We start from the raw sequence: 24,385 nt of genomic DNA, 5'->3' as shown, positions 1-24,385 counted from the left end.
ATGCGTGAGTGGAGAGCACAGCGCCCCCTAGCCCCTGCCATGGGCACTGAGACAGCTCAGTGGTTTGAGCATTGGCCTACTAAACCCAGGGTTGTGAGTTCAATCCCTGAGGGGGCCATTTAGGGATCTGGGGCAAAAAAAATTGGGGATTGGTCCTGCTTTGAGCAGGGGGTTGGACTAGATGATCTCCTGAGGTCCCTTCCAACCCTGATAGTCTATGACTCTAAGTCTATGACGGGGCGTGGGTGGGTGGGGATCACAGCGCCCCTAGACCCTGTCATGGGCACTGAAACACGGGGCCTGGGTGGGTGGGGAGCACAGCACCCCCAGCCCCTGCCATGGGCACTGAGACACAGGGCGTGGGTGGGTGGGGAGCACAGCGCCACCTAGCGCCTGCCATGGGCACTGAGACACGGGGAGTGGGTGGGTGACAGAGCACAGTGCCCCCTAGCCCTTACCATGGGCACTGAGAAATGGGGTGTGGGTGGGTGACTGAGCACAGCCCCCCCTAGCCTCTGCCATAAGCACTGAGACACGGGGAGTGGGTGGGTGACAGAGCACAGTGCCCCCTAGCCCCTGCCATGGGCACTGAGACACGGGGCGTGGGTGGGTGGGGAGCACAGCGCCCCCTGGCAGCCTGCTGGGGAGCTGCTCCATGTATCATGCCCGGCTACGAAAACTAAACGACTAAATCTTTCCGGTCTCCTCGGCTCCGTCCTTCCCAGGAAGCAGCCATAGTGCTCGGCTCGGCAGCCGTGGGCCCCCCGTGAGGCCAGGCGTCGGGCCGCCCCTGGGCACGCCACGGGGTGGCTCGGCTCCGTCAGCCGGGGCCACGGGCGGGTGTGGAAAAAGCAGCCGACCGGCCCTTCTGCCGGGCGAAGCGCTGGGAAGCTGCCGATCCTGCCTTCCTCACATCCTCACGCGGCTTCCCTGAAAACATCCGTCCCCCGGCCTGGCTGCTGGGAGCAGTTTTATATATATCCATACATTCTTAAATCAACACGGGCCCTGTGTGTTTTCCAGGCAGCCAGAGCTGGGCGAGGCGGGCAGGCCGGCTCCGAACACATGGGCCTTTGTCTCCGGCAAGGTGGGCCGGGTGCGGGCACGGCAGCGAGTATAAAGATGCTCCTGTCAGAGCTGCCAGTTTCCTTCCAAGGTGTGAGACAGCGGGACACTGAGACAGGCAGAGGCTGGGGGAGGAAAGGGGGGGAGAAGAAGGCAGCAGTTGATTCCAGGGAGGTGGGTTTCCAAGCCTGGGGGTAGCGGGGGGGTGGGGTGGGGGGGAGTTAAACTTGTCGTGTTTTCATTCAATGGACCTTTCACGCGTGATGGAATTAGCTCCTTCCGCTTGGTCGGGAGGAGGCGGCCCCAAGGGGACTGTGCCAGGGCAGCGTTCGGGGACAGCCCGCCACCCAGCCCCGGGGCACAGCCAGCCCCTGAGCTGGCTGGCTGGGCGCAGGAAAAGAGTTGGGGCGGGGAAGGCTAAATATCTCGACCAGTTCTCAGCCTGACCCTTCGCCCACCCGCCCGTCCTCCTGAGGTTCGTAGCTCTTAGAGGCAGGGAGCCTCTGTTCTGTGTTTGTACAGCTCCGAGCGCGGGTGCAGGGGGTTGCTGGGCCTTGCCTGTGATCACAGAAATGGGGCTAGGGAGAGGGACACCAGAGTAGATCCAGTCTCTGACAGCGGCCTGCAGAGGCGGGTTATGCTGCCCCCCAATCTCCATCCTAGGTCTTTTGCTAATGATCCATCTGGAGATGGGCTTGAACCCCTAGCCTGGGGGTAAACAGGGGAGGAAGATGCGAGGCCCTGGAGGGAGGCGGTGGGCACCTCCCAGCAGTTCGGCAACCCCAGCCTGCCCCTGGGTGCTGGCAACGCCCCCAGCCAGAGCTAACCGCAGCAGGGTTAATGGTTAACCGGCAGCCGGGCAGCGTGAGCCAGGCTGGAGCAGCCTCGCCCTACGGAGGGTGATGGGAGAGGAGCAGCTGTTTGCCTCCAGCGAGCGCCGGCCCCGCCGGCTCCCCCTCCATTGCCCCGTGGGGCCAGCGCTCGGGCACACAAGCAGGGGACAGGGGAGGAGGATGGCCAGTCCCCGGGAGCTGGGCACAGGAGCTAACTGGGTACAGAAACAGCCCCTTTGGCAAACATGCCTCAGGATGGGAGTCCCCGGGGAGCCCCCAAAGGCGCCCACACTTGTGCAGCCGCTTTCACCTGCCAGTCGGGGACAGGCCAGGGCATTGGCTCAGGAGTGTTGGGTAGAAACCCAGGCAGCGCCCAGGGTTCGTTGGGTCATGGGGTGGGCGTTTTGTTTCAGGAAACCCAGTCAATTCAGCTCAATTCATTCTTGGCTTATGGGGCACCCATCGTGTTTTGGGAAAGCCAGTTAACTCCCATGATTCCTTGCCCCACGGGGCAGCCATTTTGTTTTAGGACACCCATCACCTCCCATGATTCCTTGCCCCATGGGGCAGCCATTTTGTTTTGGGCAACCCAATCAACTCCCATGTTTCCTTGGCTCATGGGGTGGCCATATCTTTTGGGGGGGAAACCTAGTCAACCCCCATGATTCCTTGGCTCGTGAAGCAGCCATCGTGTTTTGGGAAACCCAGTTATCCGACATGTTTTTTTGCGAACGAGATGGCCATTTATCTAACCAAACCCAGCCAGCTCCCATGATTCTTTGGCATGAGCAGTGGCCAGTTGATCTGAATAAACCCAGTGGGCACCCATGTCTCTTGGCTCAGAAAACGGCCATTTTCCTTTCAGAAACCCAGGCACCTCCCCTGATTCCTTGGCTTGTGAGGCAGCCATTGTGTGATAAGGCGCCCAGTCAGCGCCTGTACTTCTCGGCTTCTGAAGTGGCCATTTTGTGTTCAAAGCCCGGCCATTTCCCATGAGTCCTTGGCTTGTGCGGCAGCCATCTTGTCCTTCCCCTGCTGCCCTCCTAGGATCATATGGGTGATCGTTTCGTTACTGATGCTGCTGTGTGACGATGGGGGGCAGGCCCTGGTTTGGGGGCCGCTAGGACAGGCCTGAGGCACGTTGGTAGAAAGTGGCGGGCATGTGGGGGTGACCCGGCTGTGCCCCCCATACAGGAGCCTGGGCTGCAAGGGACCGAGAAAAGGGACCTTGGTCGAGCCCTAAATTCACCGGGGCCACAATAGGGGCTGCACCCAGGAGCAGCACCAGCCCCAAGCCTCCAGCCCTGCCGTGGGATGGCCCCCTTTGCCGCAGGAAGCTCCCCGCCTGCTATCAAGCCTTTTATATCAGCAGCTGCTGTTTGTTCAGGGGGTGGATCCCCGGCTTCCATTAGCTACTGGGAGCAGGATCCAGCCACCGCCACAGCAAAACCGGCCCCGGGCAGGGCCCGCCGATGGGTGTAGGCTGCAGGGTCCCGGTGCCCAGCAGCTGAGCAATGATCTGGGGGGCCTGGGCTGGGGTTGCGCCCTGCGACCCATCTCCCCAGGCCCCTGCTGGAGATCGGGGGGAAGCCCAGCACAGGGAGAGCTTTGCAGGAGGAGGCGTAGGAGCCCATCCCTCCCCAGGGGATGCTGCATCCTGCTGCACCCGTCCCATCCCTCCCCGCACCCCCACAAGCCCAGCCTCTCCATAAACACCTTGGAGACATTTACAAGCTGTTTGCGGATGGCTTTTATAGGTGGTCATTATGCTATAAAGGGCCAGATCACTGCAGACAGGAGCTGCCCATCACTACCTGCTCATGGGCACCAGCCCTTCCCTGCAGGAGCGTCGCCCACAGCCGGGCAGGCTGCTACATGGCATGGGCACGGCAGAGGGGCTGCAAGTGAGAATTCTGGCACTAGTGCCCAGGAGTGTCAGGCATCTGGCAGCCAAATAGCCCCTGGACCCCACGCCAAAGGCAGCTGCATCTCAGTGCCAGATGAGGGGTCCCTGTCTAAACAGCTTCCATGCCCCGCCCCAGAGGTGGCTGCATCTCAGCGCCAGGTGAGGGATCCTTGGATAAACAGCCCCCCTGCCCCACCCCAGAGACAGCCGAATCTCATTGCAGGAGAGAGCATTCCCTGTAAATGTATAATTTGTCGTTTCAAGAGGCACTCGGAGGCTTTCTGTAAATAATAATAATAAATAAATAGTTGATTTTAATGTAATGCTTTCCATCTTCAGAGAGACATTAACGCGCCCTTCCTGCTCCCCTGGGATCCTTGTGGCTATTTCACTGGGGGCGGGGCGGATGAGGCCCAGTCTGGGGGAGTGGCCTTCCCACAGTAACAGCAAGGTGGGGTGGCATTAGAACCCAGGTGTCCTGGCTCCCAGCTCTAACCACTTGATCCCAGTCCCCTCCCAGAGCTGGGGCTAGAACCCAGCTCTAACCACTTAATCCCACTCCCCTCCCAGAGCTGGGGCTAGAACCCAGGAGTCCTGACTCCCAGGCCCTCCTGCTCTAACCACTAGACGGGGTGCTGCCCTCTCTCCCGCTGCTCGTTGCTGAGCTCTCCATGTTGGAAAGGTGATTTCCCCAATGACTCCGCCATGTGATCATATTGGCAGGAACCCCCCGCTTACCCTACCCCCACTGCCATGAGTGAACCTGCCCCTCCGTCCCTCGTGTGCTACCCACCTGGCCAGGCTGCTGTTTCCAGGCAGAGACGCAGAAGCCACGTCCTTTGCGAGAGCCGGCTAGGACCGCTCTGCACCTGGGCCGCAGCCTCCCCCTCGCCCCGAGCCAGCACACCTGGAGCAAAGGTTAGCGAGAGGGAGAGGCCCTGCCCTTCCCTCACTCCGGCCAGACAGAACAGTGGAGGCTGAATTCCTGCCCAGCTCCGCCCGAGCGCCGACACCGCCACAATGACACTGAGCATTGAGAGGGCGCTGCTCAGCCCTGCACTGTGTGGGCAGGGCCCATTATCCTTCTGTTACAGGTGGGGAAACTGAGGCACAGAGCAGGTTTTTTTAAGGCGAAACTTGCCCCCCTTGTGTTTGGGTGTCTCTTTATTCAGGGGGCTCCTCCGTGGGAGGACGGGGAGCTGCTGCTGAACACCCTGAATGCCAGTGGGAGCCGTGGGCACTCAGCACCCTCGCCCTCCCAGGGGGGCAATCTGGGCTTCTTTCAGGGGCTGCAGCTGTGTCCATGCAGCACCTCACACATCTCACCCTGAAGTCTATTCCCAGCACCTCCCCTCCCAACTGGGTGAAGCTGGGTGAGCCACCTTCCCCCGTGCCTCGGTTTCCCCATCTGTACAACAGGGCTAACGAGGTCCCTTTGTAAAGTGCTTTGAAATCTATGGATGGAAAGCCCTAGGGACTGGTACTGTTGCTGCCAGAGAGCTAGCGTGAGTTGGGGGCAGGAGCCAACTTCTGTTGCCCCTTAGGCTGAGCGGAGAGCCGACATGCCAGGGGAGAAGCTGGGGAGTGAGCTTCCAGGAATAGCGACGGGGCTCTGGTTCTCTGGCCAGTAGGCAGCATGCACAGCCCCCAGGTGGGTGTGGAGCTCCAACGCCTGTCTGTCTCTGAGCCCCCTGGCCACTTGCTTCTCCTGCTAGGCTCCTGCAGACCTTCAAGCCAAACCACCTCCTACAGCAGAACTCCTGGGCCCTCCCGTTCTCTGGTTACTTAACTCCCAGGTTTGAACACACCAGCCCCTGAGACACACGGTCTGGACCTCCCTGGGACTGGACACACCTTTGTAACGCAACCAGTTGCAATCAGCCGGTGTAAGACCCCTTCCGGGTCTGGAACGCCACCGTCCGACTCAGTTCTCCAGTCCTCCAGGGAGACTTCCAGGAAAATCAAGTCATATGAGGCCTGACTAATGAACAGGACAGAATAAGCGCAGAGGGGGCCCCTCGGGGCTTTGTGAACCACCCTAAAGATTAAAAAACCCAACAACCCAGGGTACGAACTCCATTTTCTTTCCTGGGGCAGGTCCCCTTGAAAGGTGGGGACACAGGTTCCCGGCTGTTCATGGCTGGGTGTGAGCCCAGGCTTGTCAGGTGTTTATTACCCCTTGGCCCAAGGGGTTGGATCTCTCTGCTCAGGGCGCTGGCGGAAGATTTAGCCCAAGGACATCGGACGCCCCGTGCGCTCGGTTCCTCATGCTGAGCAGTTAGGATGCAACACAACCCTGGCCTGGGGGACACGACGGAATCAGGAAAGCACCTCACCCTGAGGAGAAGGTTGGCTGCACCTTGTCATTACAAAGAGCACCCAGGAGCCAATGATACTCCCTGGAAAACACTCCTCCTGCCTAGGAGGGAAGTGGGGTCTAGTGGTTAACACAGTGACACCTAACCATCAGGACTCCTAGGTTCTATCCCCAGCTTGGGGAGGGAAGTGAGGTCTAATAGTTAGAGCAAGGTGGTTGGGTGTCAGGACTCCTGGGTTCTCTTCCCAGCTTTGGGAGAGGAGTGGGGTCCAGTGGTTAGAGATAGTTTCTGCCCGGAATAATTTATGACAATTTATGACAATTGTGATAATTTAGACAAGCCAGAGAAAGGGTGGGAGGCAGATGTTAATATAATTCCATGCTATTGACTTGCAACAAGAAAGAAAATCAGAGTTGTAGTCTTTTGACTCCTTTAATTTTTTTTTAACATCTTGCTGAAATGTGGTGGATATGTGCTAGGAAATATCAGGACTGTCAAGTCTGTTCCTTCCCTGGTTTTCCAGCCAGGGTGGGCTGAGGAATAAGCAGTGGGAGATTGGTTGAATCTTTCACAAAGAACGTTTTTCTCCAAAGAGTTTCTCTGGCATTTGAGTTAAAGAACAGAGTTTTCAAGCAGACTGACTACAAATGGATACAGTCCTTCCTGTCTCAATGGTTGGCAGTTCGGTGGCGTGGCGTCTCTCATGCCAGTTCTCCAGTTGTCCGGACAGTCTTGTGGGGGAAGCAGGGCAATCGTAACAATAATTAATACCTAGCTCTCATGCAGGGTTTATTTACAGCTCAAAGCAGACAAGCCCTGGGGAGTGAATGGCAAACACAAGCAGAAAAAATGATGAGAGAAAAATATATGTGTCCGGCAAAAGAGGGCACTGAGCCTTTTCGTAGCATCACTGCACCCTTGGCAGGCTCTCCCTGTTCGTGTGGGAATCACAGATCCTCAGGGAGATACCTAACTCCCAGGGGAGCCTGGCCTCGAAGCACTAGACCCTGAACACACACCTGGAGTGAGACAGCTTCTGCCCCGGAACAGGCAAGCGAGGATCACGATCCCCATGGGACATATGGGGAAACTGACGCCCAGATCTCCAAAGGTGTTTAGGCACCTATCTCCCATTGGCTTCAGTAGGTGGGGAGCTGGGCCTAAGCAGAGAATCTGGCATCAAGCACTCCTAAGAGGCCGACCAGGGCTTTCCCTGCAGCGCCACCCCTCCCGGGGAGGGCTCTCTCACAGCCAAGGGGTGCTGAGGGTTGTAGATGGAGGGATGGGAAAACTGGCCCCCACTGCCTTTCTGTCAGACCCCAGACCTGCCTGAGGGCTGGCGGGGGACTCAGTGCCCAGGCTGGAGGCTGGCACAGTGGGCCCCGCTGCTGATGGGGATTATTTGGAGCTGGGCTGAGACCCAGAAGACTAGTTCCACACAGAAGCCATCGCGTGGCCACTGCGTGGGACTGGCTCTGGGCGCCACCCACTGGGATTCACAGCTGGGACGCTCCTGGTCCCCTTCCTATTTCGCCAGGAGGCCTGGACCCAGGGCTCTGCTCTCCGAAAGGGTTAAATGTCTCTCTGCCATGGGATATGCCACAGCACGCCCTGCCCAGGGCCCTGGGCGAGTGCTTAGTCACGGCAGGGCTGGGTGGAGTGCTGTGCGGTCAGCTCTCCTGTTCCCAGCACAGGCTGGCAGCCCGGACTCTGGGGTTCTGCCCCCAGCTCTGGGACAGGAGTGGGGTCTAGTGGTTGGAGGGGCTTAGGAGCCAGGACTTCTGGGTTCTGTAACCAGCTGTGGAAGCCAGTGGTTTGAGTGGGGGTGGCTGGGCATCAGGACTCCTAGGTTATGTCCCTGGCTCTGGAAGGGCAGTGAGGTCTAGTGGTTAGAGCAGAAGGGATTAGGAGTCAGGACACCTGGGTTCCATGCGCAGCTCTGTGACTCATTGGCTGGGAGGCCTCAGGCAGGTCACCTCTGCTCTCCGTTCCTTAGTTTCCCCTCTCTGAAGCAGAGTGGATTGCCCTGACCCACAACCCTCCCGCCCCCAACCCCGCACACACACACCTGGCGATGGTGGGTGGGGTTAGCGAGCGTCCTCAGAAGGCTTTGGCCAGAGACAGGGCTGTGGATATGCAGGTGTGCTCCTGGGTGGATTCACAGCCCCCCGCCCAGTCCCTGAGCGGAGCTCCGTGAGCCGGGACACTCCGGCGCCCCCCTGCTCCGGCCGGCTCGGGCGATCCTTGGACACCAGCTATGGGCAGTTCTTCTTTTGTGCCACGCTCTGGCTGCTCCTCCCCTCTTATCGCCGGCGGGGATTTGCATGGACACAGCAGCCCAGTGTCTCATGGACCTGCTGCCGGCTGACCAGGAGGGCTGGGACACCACAGCCCATACTGGGCCACACGGCCGCTTGTGCTCTCACATGCAGGGGGCCAGGTGTGAGCTCCTGGGGCCAGACTGGGGGCAGTCACAAGCGGGGCTGCCATGGAAAGGCACTAGGAGCTAGTGAATAGAGCACTGGCCCAGGACGCCTGGGTTCTATCCCCATCACCACCCCTAACTTACTGTGAGACTGTGGGTATATTATATCCCCCTCCTGTCTCTCCTGCCACCCGTCAACCAGTTAGATGGTGAGTTCTACAGGGCAGGGACCATCTCTTGTGATGTCTGGGCAGCACCCGGCACAATGGGGCCCTGATCTTAGTCACTGTGTGTCTGGGCAGCACCCGGCGCGACGGGGCCCCAATCTCAAGTGAGGTCTCTAACCATTGCCATAATACGAATAATAATAACAACCTGCTAATTCAGTCAGTGTGGCACAAACACCTTGGCTTGAGGAGCCCCCCGACCAAGATTGGGGCCCTTCCATGCCAGGCGCTGCAGACACCCAGCAAGAGACAGGCCCTGCTCCAAAGAGCTTCCAGTCTAAACAGAGAGCCATAGGAAGGGCAGATGAGTCTGCCACAAGTGGGGAGGAGTCTGGGGCGAGCAGGGAACTGACCCCTGGACTCCTGAGTCCCAGCCAGTGCTCTAACCACAGGGACACGCTGCCTGTTCCCTGTATCTCTGCCTCTGACACCTTTCTATTTGCTTGCCACCGGTCGCCAGCTGGCAGGCTTGTGTCCATGTCTCCAAGCCCTATTACAGGGCATTATGGAAGCCAGTCCCTGGGCCAGTGATGCCAGCAGGTGCCACCCTGATAAGCGTCCCCTCCACCAGCTTTGTGTTGGCCTTTCTTCTCCTTTTTCTCTTTCTCGTTCCCCTGTTCAGTCCTGCTGCGTTTGGCGGCAAACAGGAAGTCCTGGTTAATGGTTAACACCGGCGGCACCGCACTGACAGGTGCGGGCCAAGGACATGGAGAGATAAGGGAACAGACGGTGGCAGCGGTGGGATCGCTGTGGGGACCCGCCCCTGCGATAGCACGGCGCTGCCCCGGTTAACTCTTCACTTCCCTGCGCCGAAAGGGCTGAGAGTGGGGAGAAACGGGCTCCCGGCTGGATCCGGCCCTAGCACTCAGGGCGGGATCCAGCTCTAGCGAGACGGGCACTAGCGCCAGGCTGGGCTGTTAAATGCATCAGATGGGTTAGCGGGTGGCCCCCACCTGCCCACATGCACCGGCTCAGCAGCTGTCACCAAAGGCTCCTGCCCTGCAATGGGCTATCGCCCCCTGGTGGAGTCAGGAGGGAACTGCGTCCCCACACTCATTCCCTCCAGGGGAGCGGCCACCCCAGATCCCAATGTGCTCAGCTCACCCAGGCAAAACTCCCCCCGCCGCACCATGGCGAAAGCCAGCACAAGAGCCTGACGCTGCTTAGGTCCCATTTAAACCAGACGTGCCAGAAAGTCCCATTCAAGCTGTCTGCGCCGGGCTGCATTTCCCGCCGACGCTGGTTATCTCAGCAAAGGTCTGAGCCCCCCCAGCACACAGCCCTGTGCCCAGCGACCAGGGGACTCAGCCAACCATCCTGCCAGGGGCCGCATCCCCGACTCTTATGGGTTTCATGGCTCTGTTACTGGGGGGTTGTTGAAAAGCCCCAGCTCCCGGATTCCTGGGATCCTGGGAGGGCCTGAGTCGCCCCTTTTTTAATGAAGGAAGTTGAGCAGCTCGTCAAAGGCCTGGGCCCTGGGGACCTTCCAGCTGGCAGTAGAAATTGATGGAGTCTGGGATTTTCTTTGATGCAGCCTTGTTTTCTGACCGAGAACGTACACAGGCCTCTTTAGCTAACACCAGACCCAAAATTGCTCTCTCCAGCTTTTTCCAGGGTCTCTCTCTCTCTCTCACACACACACACATACACACACACACACACACACTTACCCCCACCAACCTCAATGGGCGTCTAACCCAGCCCATAACAAGGATGCACCAAGCTCATAAGAGAAGACTCTAGTCTTGAGGGCTGCCAAAAAATGGGCAAATGGGAGGCCCCCGAAAGCTCAGATGACTTGGATCAGCTTGGGCAGCCCTGGATTTTGTTATTACTCTCCTGAGGATTTTGGGGTGCAGCTCCAGAGCGGGGATGCCTGAGCCAGGCTGTGCTCTGCCTCACCCCGCCGGAGCTGGATTCGCCCTGTGGCGCTGACGGGCGGAAATGATCGTGGGTGGAGCCGGTGGGTCTGGCTCTGGCGGTCACACAGGGAACAGAGCTGCCGGGCAGGGGTCAGAGTGGGCATCGGGCCTGCCTCGGTTGTCTCAGATTCCCGGCTGCGTGCCCGTGGAAGACTGAGGACTCACCTCTCTCTAGGCCAGCCACAGGAACTCTGCTGGCCCGTCCAACACCCAGGCCTCTGCCGGCGAGCCAGGGGGAGCGTGGAACTGCGGGGATTCTAAAAACAGCCCAAAAGGGGCAGATCAGGGGATGGAGCAGAGGAATTGCCCCCGAAGCTCCGTCCATTCCCTGGGGGTGGGGTGGGGGGGCTGGTATCCCACAATGCCCTGCATAAATCTCCCAGAAGGCAGTGCACCGGACGGCAATGGGGTGGCGACCCACAGGGCAGAGCAGCTTTGGCCAGCGAGGACACTTGGGCTCAGCAAAGACGGCCGAGTGCCCTGCGTGCCAGGCACATGGCAGTGCCAGCGCAGAGCAGTGCTAATCATTCCTCCGAGCCTTCCCTGCCCCGACTGTGTGACCCAGGGGTTCAGGCAGTGGCAGGGGAGCCAGGACTCTTGGGTTCTACTCTTAGTGCCACCACTGGATTTTTGCTCCTATGTGCCTCAGTTTCCCCTCTGCCCAGTGGAGGCTAACGCTCCTGGCCTGGGCGCAATGCTGTGGGTGCTGCGTGGCTGAGCAGAGCAATGTCTACGCGGGGGGTTACGCCGGCCTGGCTAAAGCTGTGTAATGACTGTGGTGGATGGTTTCCCCCTGTGGAGCAGCCTTTTCCAGTCTCGCTCCACCTCCCCACCCCCTGGCGGGGAGTGACCGATTGGCTGCCAAGTCCATTTCCAGGCATCAATTGTGCAAAAGATCAGAGGTGCTGATCCCCATGGGGGTCTTCGTGCCTTAAGTTGGAGGGGGTCCTAACTGACCTTTGACCTCATACGTGTCGGTTGCCCGGGAGGGTCACCTCCAGCGGAGGTCAAAGGACAGCTCAGTTTCTGCCCCTTCGCTCTCCTGCCCCAGTAGATCCCTCCCCCTCCCCCTTCAGTCACAGCCTCTCAGGGCTCTGCAGCCCTGGGGTCGTGCTGGCCTATGAGGCCATGGGGCCAACCAGACACAGATCAGGACCCCCCTTCCCTTGGTCAGGCTAAGCCAAACGGGTGCGGTTCAGGTGGGTGCTGGAGCTGGTCAGCGTATATCGGCTTCTTGGTGTCTAGTCACAATGTGGGGCAGTTGGTTTGTTATTGTAGGGTCTCGCGGGAGCCACGGGGGTGCTCAGGGGTCTGAGGTCTGTGCCTGCTGAATTGGTATTGTAGGGCTGCGCGGGAGGCTGGTTGTCATTGTAGGGCAGCAGAGGGGCAGAGTGCACTGATTTGGGGAGGGGAAGGGCTGTACACACTAGCTTGTTACTCTGGCCTTGCTGAGGGTTATGGAGGCTGCACAAAGCAGATTGTTACTGTAGGGTAGCTTGGGGACTGTTGACGTTGTAGGGTTGCTCGGGAGCTGTTGACGTTGGTTTGTTATTGTAGGGTTGCTCGGGGGCTGATGACGTTGGTTTGTTATTGTAGGGTTGCTCGGGGGCTGTTGACGTTGGTTTGTTATTGTAGGGTTGCTCGGGGGCTGATGACATCGGTTTGTTATTGTAGGGTTGCTCGGGGGCTGTTGACGTCGGTTTGTTATTGTAGGGTTGCTCGGGGGCTGTTGACGTCGGTTTGTTATTGTAGGGTTGCTCGGGGGCTGGTGACGTTGGTTTGTTATTGTAGGGTTGCTCGGGGGCTGATGACATTGGTTTGTTATTGTAGGGTTGCTCGGGGGCTGGTGACGTTGGTTTGTTATTGTAGGGTTGCTCGGGGGCTGATGACGTTGGTTTGTTATTGTAGGGTTGCTCGGGGGCTGATGACGTTGGTTTGTTATTGGTTCACACACACTTCACACACACTCTGCACAGCTCCACCCCCCCCCTTCACGTACACTGACATGCCCCCATCCACAGGCCAAGAGCCCGAGCCAGCCCCGCTGTGGTGGGCCTTTGGGGTGGGGAGGGCAGGGGGGGATCATTCGCTCCCTGAACTGCCTGCCCACCAGGGGCTGCCACACAGTGTGGAGCAGCCCTGAGAGGTGAGGAGGGGTGGGGCAACTGAGGCATGGGGCAAGGAAGTGACTCATTCATAGTCCCAAAGGGAATCTGTGGCAGAGCCGAGGGCAGAACCCTGGAGTCCTGACTCCAGCCCCCCTCTAACCACTGTACCCCACTCCCCTCCCAGAGCTGGGACTAAAACACAGCCCCTCCCCATCCCCGTTCTGCCCTCTAGACCCCACTCCCGCCCCTCCCAGAGCCAGGACAGAACCCAGGAGTCCTGCCTCCCAGCCTGCCCTGCTCTGACCACTGGACAATGCTCCCCCCACGACTGTCACTTTAGACAACTGCTTGAAGAAGCTAAAAGATAGGAGTTGGTTCAGCCCTTGGGGTGCCCCCCACTCCTCATGCCAAGGGAGGGATCTTATCTGGCGGGAGGCACCTTTCCCCTACTCCCCAGAGGTGAGTGACTGATTAGGAGGCTGGGGCTGGACTTTGGCCCCCCAGCCCAGGGGACGTGGGCTTCGTGTTTGCCTTCGACCCATGCAGGGGTCAGCACCAGGAGCTGAGCCATTGGGAAAGAGGAGATGGCTGGGGGGGCTACCCAGGGCACAAGGGCGGGGGGGCGGGGTGGGGGGGATGGTGTGCATGTGCACACATGCACGTGTCCCTGCTGCCCCCTGCTGGAGGGGAGGAGCCCTGCGCTGTGTGTGTGTGTGTGTACATGCCCGCTCTGTGCGTATGTGTGTGTGTCCCTGCTGCCCCCTGCTGGGGGGACGAGCCCTGCTCTGAGTGTGAGTGCACGTGTGATTGTGTGCACACGCTCTGTGTGTGTGTCTCTCTGTCTGTCCCCTGCTGGGGGGGAGGGGGTAATGAGCCCTGCTTTGTGTGTGTCTCTGTGTAGGTAGGCAGGGTTGCTGTAGGTGTGTCACTCCCAGGATATCAGTGGTTCTCCACCAGGGGTACGCCTACCCCCGGGGGTACACAGAGGTCTTCCGGGGGTGCATCAACTGACCTAGATATTTGCCTGGTTTTACAACAGGCTACCTAAACAGCCCTAGCGAAGTCCGTGCAAACGACAATTTCATACAGACAATGACGGATTTATACCGCCCTACGCACTGTAATATAAGTACAAGATTTATATTCCAGCTGATTTATTTTATAATTACACCTCTACGCCGATATAACGCGACCCGATCTAACACGAATCCGGCTATAACGGGGTGCAGCAGCGCTCGGGTCGGCGGGTCAGCGTGCCTGGCTCCGACACACTACTCTGAGCGGCGTGTTAAGGGTGCTGGGCCGGGGCCGAGGGGTTGGATAAGGGGCAGAGGGTCTCGGGGGGCGGTCAGGGGACAGGCAGCAGGGGGGGTTGGATGGTTCGGAGGTTCTGGAGGCGAGGCGGTCAGGGGACGGGGAACGGGGGTGTTGGATAGGGCGTGGGAGTCCCAGGGGGCCTGTCAGGGGGCAGGGGTGTGGATAGGAGACGGGGCAGTCAGGGGACAAGGAGCGGGGGGGGGGCGTTGGATGGGTCGGGGGTTCTGAAGGGTCAGTCAGGGGGCGGGAAGTGACTATTAATAACGGAAATGCTCGAGGCCAAAGCAAGTTCGATATAACGCGGTTTCACCTATAACGCAGTAAGATTTTTTGGCTCCCGAGGACCGCGTTATATCGGGGTAGCGATGTATATGGTTAAAAAATGAGAAAGTCAGCCATTTGTCCGTAACAGTGTGGCTGGGACACTTTTGTCTTTTTAGGTCTGATTTTGTCAGCAAGTTGTTTTTAAGTGAGGTGAAACTTTGGGGGATGCCAGACAAATCCAACTCCTGAAAGGGGGACAGTCGTCTGGAAAGGTTGAGAACCACTGGACTAGAGAGACAAGGCGGGGGAGACAAGCTTTCTCTGTTGGCGAGGGAGTCAAGATTTCAAGCCACACAGAGCTCTTCTCCAGGGCTGGGAAAGGGGCTCAGAGCGTCCCAGCTACATACAAGGTAGAACAGACGGTTTAGCGTAAGGAGTTAACACAGATTTCAAGGCAGCGTGGCCCGTTTACACCCCTGCAGTCACAGGGACACAAAGAGGAGTGGGTGGGTTACCGATTGCTGGAATAATCCATAAAGCCAGTGTCTCTGCTCAGTCCAGGATTTCTGGTGGCTAGCTGTGTTAGGAATGTCAGGGCCTGTCTACACTGCACACTGAAGTGGACCTATGTTACTGCAGTAATTAATGTAGTGGGTCATGTCCACACTGCTCTCCATCTGACGTAAGAGGGGCAGTGTGGGGGGCTGAGAGCCCAGGCTGTCCCCTGGGCTCTCGGCTCCCCACTCCCTCCTGGCAGGGAGCTGGGAACCTGGGGAGCAGCCGGGCTCTAGCTGGAGCCCCCCCACCAGCTGCGGGGTGACAGCCCGAGCAGTGAGCAGCTTTCTTGTCAATTCCCGACACAGAGCCGTGATATTGGCAAGAATGCCAGCCAAGGGCCCATGTGAGTAAGGCCCTGTCTACACAGACGCTGCGTGGCGCTAACGCCGACGGGAGCCCTACGCCTCTCGTGGCGGGGCAGTTATCAGTGTTGTAGGGCGCGGACGTTGGCGGGACACGGCCGTAGGGTGGACGCTGACATCATTAGGCAGCTTACGCGGCCCGAATGCTGGGGTGCAGCCCAGGCCGGAGCTTCCAGGCCAGCCGTTAGAAGGTGTTGTGAAGGTTTATTGGAGGTCGAGGCCGGAGAGGGCAGACGATCGCTGTGTGGCCAGGGCTCAACCCCAGGGGCAGGGGTCTGGCTGGTATTAGACTGGGGGAGTTCACTGGAGAACGCAGGGGCTGTCTGGTTTCAGGGGCACTGATTGCACCGGCTGAGGAACACCACACGTTGGGGTAGGCACGGGTAAGACCCATGGAACTGGAATGGTGCCTTGCGTGGGGGGGCGGTCGTAGCCATGGGGATATGGCTGTGGATTTTGCATCTGTTGTTCTACCAGGACACCTGGGTTCTGCCCCCAGCTCTGGGAGGGGAGTGGGGGCTAGTGGTTAGAGCAGGGGGGCTGGGAGCCAGGATGCCTGGGTTCTCTCCATAGCACTGGGAGGGAAGTGGGTCTAGTGGTTAGAACAGGGAGGCTGGGAGCCAGGACGCCTGGGTTCTCTCCCCAGCACTGGGAAGGGAGCAGGGTCTAGTGGTTAGAGCAGTTACTGACTCCAGCTGAGACTGCGCCCCATGTTGCTGCTGCCCCTGCCGGTGCTGGTGGTTGGAGGGGTCTGGGACGTGTCAGGGGGAGGGACAACCCTGAATCCCCTCCCCCATCCTGCTGAGGTTCCCCAGGAGCACAACGGCCAGGAGTGATGGGGTGTTGGGGGCCTGGGCACTGGGCGTGGGATCCAGCCAGCTCTGACCAAGAGGGAATCACAGCTCCCCAGGATTTATTGGGCAGTAATGGGGGGTGGGCTGTGGGCAGGGGGGGCCTCCATCCTGGCTGAGACCGCTTGGGGCTGGGGTGACGCAGAGACTGGAAAGGCCTGGGGGCTGCAGGGGGAAGGTAGGGCAACACTGGTTCACGGGGGCTGGGGGTGGAGAATCAGGGAGACACACCGGCTCACTGGGAGAGGGCAGGGGGACACACTGGCTCACCGGGGGAGGTCGGTGGGGGACACACTGGCTCACTGGGTGGGTGAAGTGGCCCAGCCCCCTGTGCACTTTGGCCAGCGCTGTCATCACTGAGCCCCCAGGCAGCACAGCCCCCTCCCTGCCCCCGCCCTTGGCCAGGCTGGGGACAGGGAACCCCCACTGCATCCCCATGGCCTGGCCCCTCTAGCCTGCTTTGCACCGACAGCCCATGCCCAGCCCTGCCTAACAGGGCGCAGCCAGGGGAGGGGCGAGCACAGGACACTGCTCTGGCCCCCCAGGCAACACCCCCCTGCCCCCAGCCCCCCGGACAGACTCAAGCAGGGACACAAGGAAACCACCACATGACAGCCCAGTGCTGGGATCAAAGGGGGTTTATTGTCCCCCCATGACACAGGGCACACCCGCCACACAGCAGATATCCCAGGACTGGGGGCAGCTCCCCCATAATCAGGTTCCCCTTGGCAATCAGGCTCCTCAGAGCAGACCTGGATTTGACAGAAAGACAGATTCTGGTCTCTGTGACAAACCAGAGTGACTCCATTTACTTCAGTGGACTGAGCCCAGATTTACATGGCTATTTCTGACATCAAACTCCAGCTCTGTCCCCATTGCAGTCGGGGGTGACTCCAGATTGACCACGCGGGGGATGAAATCTGAATTCGGCCCTGACCCCATTGCAGTCGGGGGTGACTCTGAATTGACCCCACTGGGCTGAGATCTGAATTCAGCCCTGTCCCCAGTGCAGCCAGGGGTTGACTCTGGATTGATCCCGGGGCGGGGGCTGAGATCTGAATTCAGCCCTGTCCTCATTACAGCCAGGAGATGACTCCGGATTGACCCCGGGGTGGCTGAGATCAGAATCTGATCCCTTGTGTGTCACAGACACAGGACAGTCTAAGCCCCTGGCTCACCCCTGGTGGGGGAGACTTGGGGGGGGGTGTGGCAGGGGAGGGTAACGCCTGCTGAGTCCGAATCCCTTCAGTTCAAGCCAAAACCTTGTCCCTGGCTGAAGACTTGGCAGAGGCTGAAGGTCAGAGGCAGGGGCCGGGGGGGGGGGGGGGGCGGGAGGGCGGCATCCTGCCCTTCCCCCACCCCTCCCCCCTATGCTCTGCACAGTCATCCTTTGCCCTTGAACGGAGGTTCGGGGCAGCGCTGGGGACGAGGCCCAGCAGGGGGCACTCCAGGGTAGAGGGACCCCAGGGTGGGCCAGCGGGAAGCCCTCGCCTGGAGTGCTAATTGCGTGGCTGGTTTTGAAAGAGAGTCGGGGGAAAGGGCCAGGCTGAGACCCCCCCCAATTCGTTGCACAGAGGAGGCACCAAGCAGCCGGGCCGGATGGCTCCTGTGTCTGCAGGTGTCAGTCCTGCCCCCCCAGGCTCAGTCAGAGTTTGAGGTACTCATCCCAGCTGGGGGGGGGTCAAATTCTGGCTGAAGATTTGGGGAGGGAGGGGGACCAGTTTGCAATTGAGGGGGGGCTGGAGTTTGATGGGTGCCCTGTAACAAGAGGGTGGAGGAGGTGCACAGCCCATAGGGGGACCATCACCCCCAATCTGGGGGCCCCCCCAATGGCAACTCCAGGCCTCTTTGCACCACAAATGGCTCCGTTGCGATCAGAAGCCCGAGGCCATGGCGGCTCAAGGGGGCAGCGTCCTGGTGCTGCCCGGCCCTGGCGTTGGCGCCAGTCCGAGGGGGGCAGTATGGGCCGGCTCAGCCCCCTCCAGGGCAGTGCTGCTGGTTGGCTGCTCCTTCAGAAAGTCCCGCCTTTCCCGTGCCCGCCGGTTCTGGAACCAGATTTTCACCTTGGAACAAACAATAGCAACAGTCACCGCGAACGTGGCCCCCAGACAGACCGGACCGGACACCTCCCTGGGTGCCATCGGCCCCAGCGCACAGAGAGGGAAACTGAGGCACAGAGCCAGGGCCACACAGCAAGCCAGGGGCACAGTTGCGAATTCAGCCCAGGAGCCCTGATCCCCAGAGGCTCACTCGGGCCTTTTGGAGACCCTCCAGTAGGAGGCGCTGCGGGAGCAGGAAAGCTCGTGCCTGCAAGTCACCAGGATCCTCTGACAGGGGTCATGGACAGGCCGGCTGCCCCAGGGCGCCCCCTGCTGGGGGATCCCGCTCATCGATGGGCTGGCTGCCCCCAGGGCGCCCCCTGCTGGGGGATGCACCGCATGCGGCTGCCCCTCTGGTGTCCCTTGCTGGGGGATCCCCCTTGCCGAAGGGCCAGCTGCCCCAGGGCACCCCCCCACCAGGGGATCCGCATCGCCAACAGGTCGGCTGCCCCTCAAGCACCCTCCGCCAGGCCATCCCCCTCACCGATGGGCCGGCTGCCCCAGGACTCCCCCTGCTGGGGGATCCCCCTTTCAGAGGGGCCGGCTGCCCCTAGGATGCCCCCTGGGGGATCCCCCTCACCAACGGGCTGGCTGCCCCAGGGCACCCGCTGCTGGGGGATCCCCTTCAGTGACGGCCCAGCTGCCCCAAGGACGCCCCCTGAGGGATCCCCCTCACCGACAGGCCAGCTGCCCCCCGCTCTAACAGGTGCTGATAACTGAGAGGATCCGTCTGGGGTTAATATCCCACCCAGCTCCCCCAGGCCCTGCCCGAGGCCGGAGCCTCCTACCTGGGTCTCACTGAGCCCCAGCAGCGCCGTCAGCTCCCCCACCTGCCTGCTGCTCAGGTAGCGGGTCTGCCGGTAGCTGCCCTCCAGGACGCCGATCTGGGCCGCGGAGAACGGGACGCGGGGGCGGCGGGGGGCCCGGCCGGGGCTGCCCCTGCACTTCGCTTCTGCGGAGAGGGGAGAGGTGAAGCGGGGCCTGCACAGCAGCCGGAAAGGAAGGACCAGGGCCGCCAGCCCCCCTTGCTGTTAATATCAGCCCCACACCTTTCCTTCTGGAAGCCACAGCCCCAGTGCGGTGCTAGGGGGCGCTGTGCTGCAGGGGGCGGGGGGCTCGGCAGGGGGTGCTCTCCCCTGGCACGCAGGGCTGGCCCCAATGGGGCATTAGGGGGAGCTGTGCTGCAGGGGGCGGGGGGCTCGGCAGGGGAAGCTCTCCCCTGGCACGCAGGGCTGGCCCCAATGGGGCAGTAGGGGGCGCTGTGCTGCAGGGGGCGGGGGGCTCGGCAGGGGGCGCTCTCCCCTGGCACGCAGGGCTGGCCCCAATGGGGCACTAGGGGGCGCTGTGCTGCAGGGGGCGGGGGGCTCGGCAGGGGAAGCTCTCCCCTGGCATGCAGGGCTGGCCCCAATGGAGCACTAGGGGGCGCTGTGCTGCAGGGGGCTCAGCAGGGGGCGCTCTCCCCTCGCACTCTGTGTTGGCCCCAGCCTGTTGCCGGAGGGGCTGAGATCCTGCTCACTCAAGTTGCTGGGGGTGTCTGGGGGAGCCGGGGTGAACCCTCACCGTCCCGGCCATGCCCGGTGCCTCGTGGTGCTGCCATTCGTGGATGGCTGCAAGGCTTAGCCAGGGGCCCGGGCCACAGTGGGGCTCACCCCAAGGGCGCAGGAAGGGGGGGGATCTTACTTGCCAGATGAGGCGGCTTGAAGCGGGAGCAGTGGATCCAGGCGTAGCCCGGCAGGGTCGCCCCCCATGCCGCAGCCCCCTTGCCGAGCTCCTCCTGGCGCCCCCCTTCCCCCGTCCTCTCCGAGCCACCCAGGGCCAGGAGGGAGCAGATGGAGAAGTCGGCCACCCGCCGGTGGGGCTGGGCTGGCCGGGCTGGGGGGAAGCCTAGGGCTGGATCCAGTGGTCCTGCTGGGGGGGCAAAGCCGGGGACCCCCTGTCTGAGGAGGAGGGGCCAGGAGGTGAGCACCCTGAGCTGGGCATAGTGCTCCAGGCTGCTGATGCTGAAGCTACCCATGGCCCCTATGAGTAGGACAAGGGGACGGCAGAGCCTGGGAGAAGGGGGGGGGGAGTAGAGACCTGGGGGCAAGGGTGTAAGGTGGGGAGTGGAGCCCTGGGAGCCAGAGGAGTGTGCACTGGGGGCAGGAGGGCCAGCCAAGGGAGTGCGGGGTAGGGGGGTAGCAGGGGGAGTGGGGGGCAGGGGGAGCAGAGCCCTGGGGTCAGGGAGGCCAGCCAGGGGAGTGGGGGCAGAGCCCTGGAGGATGGGGGGCCAGGAGGGGGAGTGGGAGGGTGCTCGAGAGGCACTGGCTGAAGCCCCGGCCCCTATTTAAGGGCAGAGCGCTGGCCAGAGGAGCTTTAGCGGGATTTACGTGGGACCAATCAGGGCGATAGGATCACCTGGCAGCAGCGAGGGGAGAGGAGGGGCCAGGGACACTGGGTTCCCAGTGTGGGGGTCCTGAGAGCTCTGGGCCTGAGCCCACGGGGAATGTGGTTCCCCCCCAAACCTCACAGCTGAACGTTCCCCTGGTGAGGGGGGCTGTGACAGCACATGGGGAAGGGGGCTGCTGGCATCTCAGCGCTAATGAGAGTCGAGCCCTGCAGTGAACTATGGATGGGTTTCAGGGATCCCTCGCCTGGCGCTGAGATGCAGCCACCTCTGGGGTGAAGCGCAGCAGCTGTTTAAAAGATGCAGCCACCTCTGGGGTGAAGCGCAGCAGCTGTTTAAAAGATGCAGCAACACCACACTGCTGGTTGGAACCGAAAGTGAAGGAGGATCCCATATCCCAGCTCACAACCCCCACCATGTGTTTCTAGCCCTGGGCTCCCCACGCAGCTGTGCCAATGAGCTTCACTCCCAACCCGCAGCCCCCTGCTAGCCCAGCCCTGGGTTCATCAGCTGGCATGTGGGGCAGGGGGTGGGGGTTGATAATGTGACAAGCTTTCTCCCATGAGAATGGGCTGAGAACTGTAAACTCATTGCCCCTCTGCCCCTGCTCCAACCTGAACTCCAGAGCTCGGGTTCCCAGCACAGGCCCCCGGCCCTGGGGCCAGTGTGCCTCCCCCCTCCAGCTCCCACCTGCCCTCCCCTGGCTGTTTACCTGCCTTTCGCTTCATCTCTCCCCAAAGGTTCCTGTTACCCTGCCACTTCCCCGGTGCCCCGGCCGTTGTCAGGAGAACGCTTGATCCAGCTGCTGGTTTCGGGATTAAGAAGAAGCACAAAAGAGTCTGCGAGCCGAGGGGCCACAATTGACTAATTACCTGCTCGACCTCTAATCCCCGGCGGGGAGTGCTGGGGCGCACGTAACTCAATCGCACCCCCTTCCCATTATACAACGGGGCTCCTGGGAGACTGACTGACGCAGGCACAGTCACCCCGCCCCCCCTCGGCCTCTCGGCAGGGAGAGATTTGCTGAGAGCAGAGGGCTCCCTAATCCAGCAGACAAAGGCAGAGCAAGATTGGATGGCTGGGAACTGAAACGAGAGACAATCTGGCTAGAAATAAAGTGCAAATTGTACAAAGGGTGGGGAATTAACCATTAGACAGAACCCAGGAGTCCTGGCACCCAGCCCTGCTGCTGTAACCCACTAGACCCCACTCCCCTCCCAGAGCTGGGTTCCGGGAGTCCTGGCTCCCAGCCCCCTTGCTCTAACCCACTAGACCCAACCCCCTCCCTGAGCTGGGGGGAGAACCCAGCCCCCCCGCTCTAACCAATAGACACCACTCCCCTCCCAGAGTCAGGGTTAGAATCCAGGAGTCCTGAACAATGGGATGGCAGCAAACAGCATCTTAATTTGGGGGGGTGAGTTTAGTTCAGAAGGGATAAGTTAACTGCAAAGAGAAGGGAAGGGGTGAGGGGGCAGGGATGGGGGTGGAGGGGACTGAGATGAAGAAACGCTGGGGAGTGGGAAGGTTGGAGCAAACACCCAATCCACCCAGCGCAGAGAAAGCAACAGCAAAACTGCAAAAAGTTCTTTAAATCACAACTGGACGTCTCTTTGTAAAAGCGCCTCTCTAGCTCAACCACCAGATCTGGGCTGGCTGCAGGCCTGGCTGGCTAGCTGGATTCCCTGACCCTGGCCAGGAAGGCCTCAGGCGGGATGATCAGAATGATCCCTTCTGGCTTGAGAATCTCCGAGTCGTCCCACGCGCTATGACCCAGGGAGCTGCTGGTGCCGGCTGGCCGCGGATCACAGGGTTCCCTGGGCTGGTCTCTGCATACTTCCTCAGAGGGTGTGGTGTGAGATCTCTTCTCAAAGCCTGCATCACAACAGGCGCCATACTCACCGCAAAACCTGTGTATGGCTAATGCACAGGGAGTTACACGTCTGCAGTGAGTTGGGGCTGATCCCCAGAAGGTGATGAACAAATTTCTTTTGGGCAGGAGATGCTGATTTGTCTGCCTGGCTGCATGTGAGTGCCGGCGTACAGGCTGAGCAAAGTGTGAATCGAGTGATGGCAAAGTCTACAAAGGAAAAAACAAGCTGCCCGGTTTACAAGTGAAGACAACAAACTGTTGGAATTACATCTGGGGGTGCAGAGGTACACCTCACTATTCTGCCCCTAGCTTGTCTTCTGAACAGAGGATCGCAGCTGGCCTGGTGGTTTAATGCTGGGAGAGACAGAAAAGCGGCTTGTTATGTGCAGGCTTTAGAATGGGGTTATGATTTTATTTTATACGTACCCATTTGTTTCCATTAATTCTACTTGCTTCTTCTCAAATCTCTATTCTGCATTAAATAAACATATACCTGTTTTCTCTAAGACATATCTAAGTGCTAGGCACAAGGTGAGGGAGGTAATATCTTTTACTGGACCAACTTCTATTGGTGGAAGGTACAAGCTTTCGAGCTGGTGGAATCAGGGAGCTGACCCCTGGCAGGCACACATAAGGTTTCCTCGCGCTAAGGACAGGTGGTAGCGAGGTGCCTCGCAACGCTGCGTACCCCCGGGAAGCATCAGACATGCATGTGGCAGAGATTGGCTGCAAAGCTGATCTAATACGTGGACAAGATTCTCGGGCTACAAACTGCTTTAAACTTGGGAGGGGAATATCTATCACTTCAGTGATTAAAAAAAACAAAACGCAAATCATCCAGAGGGGAATGTTTACTGTCCTCCGTAATCACCAACATCTGGACAGCGGGAAATTCAGTGGAAATTAAAGTGGAAGTTTCTGGTTAAAAAATAATAAAATTAGAAAATTATTTTTAAAAATGTAAAGTTGAGGTCACCGCATTAATCTTAACTCCACCCCCAGGGTCAGGCAACCTTAACTCCATCCCCTCCCATGATACTTTCACCAAAACAATGGCAAGTATCAGATACACACAGCTAACTGCACCTGATCAACCTTAGCTTTGTGCTGTATTGAGTCAACCAGCCTTAAATCCACCTTCCTTCCCATCTCATCAAATAGCCTTAACTCTGCCTCTACTTCCTGTCTTATTGGAAAATATAAACAATGCACAGATCACCAGATCAACCTTAACTTTGTGACAAAACCCCTTTACTCTGTTCCTTTCATCAAACAGCCTTATAACTTTGGGGGCACTGTATGCAATAACTGAATTAACTTCCAGAATTAACACCCTCAAGAATGGCAAAGACGCCACTCTAGACGACATTTGTACTGAACAAATTAAACCTGTCGGACCAGCAATAAAAAACTAGTTACTTAAATTGTTTAACACGTGCTCAGCCACATACAAAGTACCCAAGACCTGGCAACAAACACAGGTTGTGGCTCTCCTGAAGCCGGGGAAGGACGCAACGGAGCCAAAGAATGTCAGATCTCTTTCACTACTATCTCACCTCTACAAACTGTGTGTGCTTCTTATCCTAAACCGCCTATCATAATTCGCTGAAAAGCATCTAATCCCAGAGCAAGCTGGATTCTGCCCAGGCAAGTCACGCACTGGTCAAGCACTGAACATCTCTGACTACGTCACAGATGGCTTTGAAACGGGTCTGGTAACAGGTTCCATGTTTGTCGACTTAGCAGCGACATATGACACAGCGAATCACCGAAGGCTCCTCACTAAATACACAACATGACAAAAGATCACGCCCTTGCCTGAATGATACAATCTCTCCTAGAGACCCAATGTCTTTACGTTGAACTATGAGGGAAGC

General features: G+C 59.4%; 1 protein-coding gene across 1 annotated transcript; it reads right to left on the bottom strand.

Annotated features, from left to right (window-relative positions):
* Positions 1-17,539: 17,539 nt before the first annotated feature.
* On the bottom strand, positions 17,540-21,693 carry LOC141976608 (homeobox protein MSX-2-like). Its single transcript, XM_074937658.1, has 3 exons — positions 21,351-21,693; positions 19,044-19,207; positions 17,540-18,219 (listed from the first exon to the last, which is right to left on the bottom strand). The coding sequence occupies exons 1-3, from the start codon at positions 21,364-21,366 to the stop codon at positions 18,055-18,057; spliced, it is 345 nt and encodes a 114-aa protein (XP_074793759.1). The 5' UTR covers positions 21,367-21,693; the 3' UTR covers positions 17,540-18,054.
* Between the last annotated feature and the right edge of the window lie 2,692 nt (positions 21,694-24,385).

This window comes from Natator depressus, chromosome 23 (assembly GCF_965152275.1).
Source record: "Natator depressus isolate rNatDep1 chromosome 23, rNatDep2.hap1, whole genome shotgun sequence".
Lineage (NCBI taxonomy): Eukaryota > Metazoa > Chordata > Testudines > Cheloniidae > Natator > Natator depressus.
Note: the sequence above shows the minus strand (reverse complement) of the source record. Positions and strands in the feature narration are given on the sequence as shown.

Bases quoted from the DNA above. Each gene is read 5' to 3' on its own strand.
- LOC141976608 (XM_074937658.1), bottom strand. The intron at 18,220-19,043 runs GTAGGAGGCTCC...GTTTGTTCCAAG, and splicing joins TGGGGCTCAGTGAGACCCAG to GTGAAAATCTGGTTCCAGAA.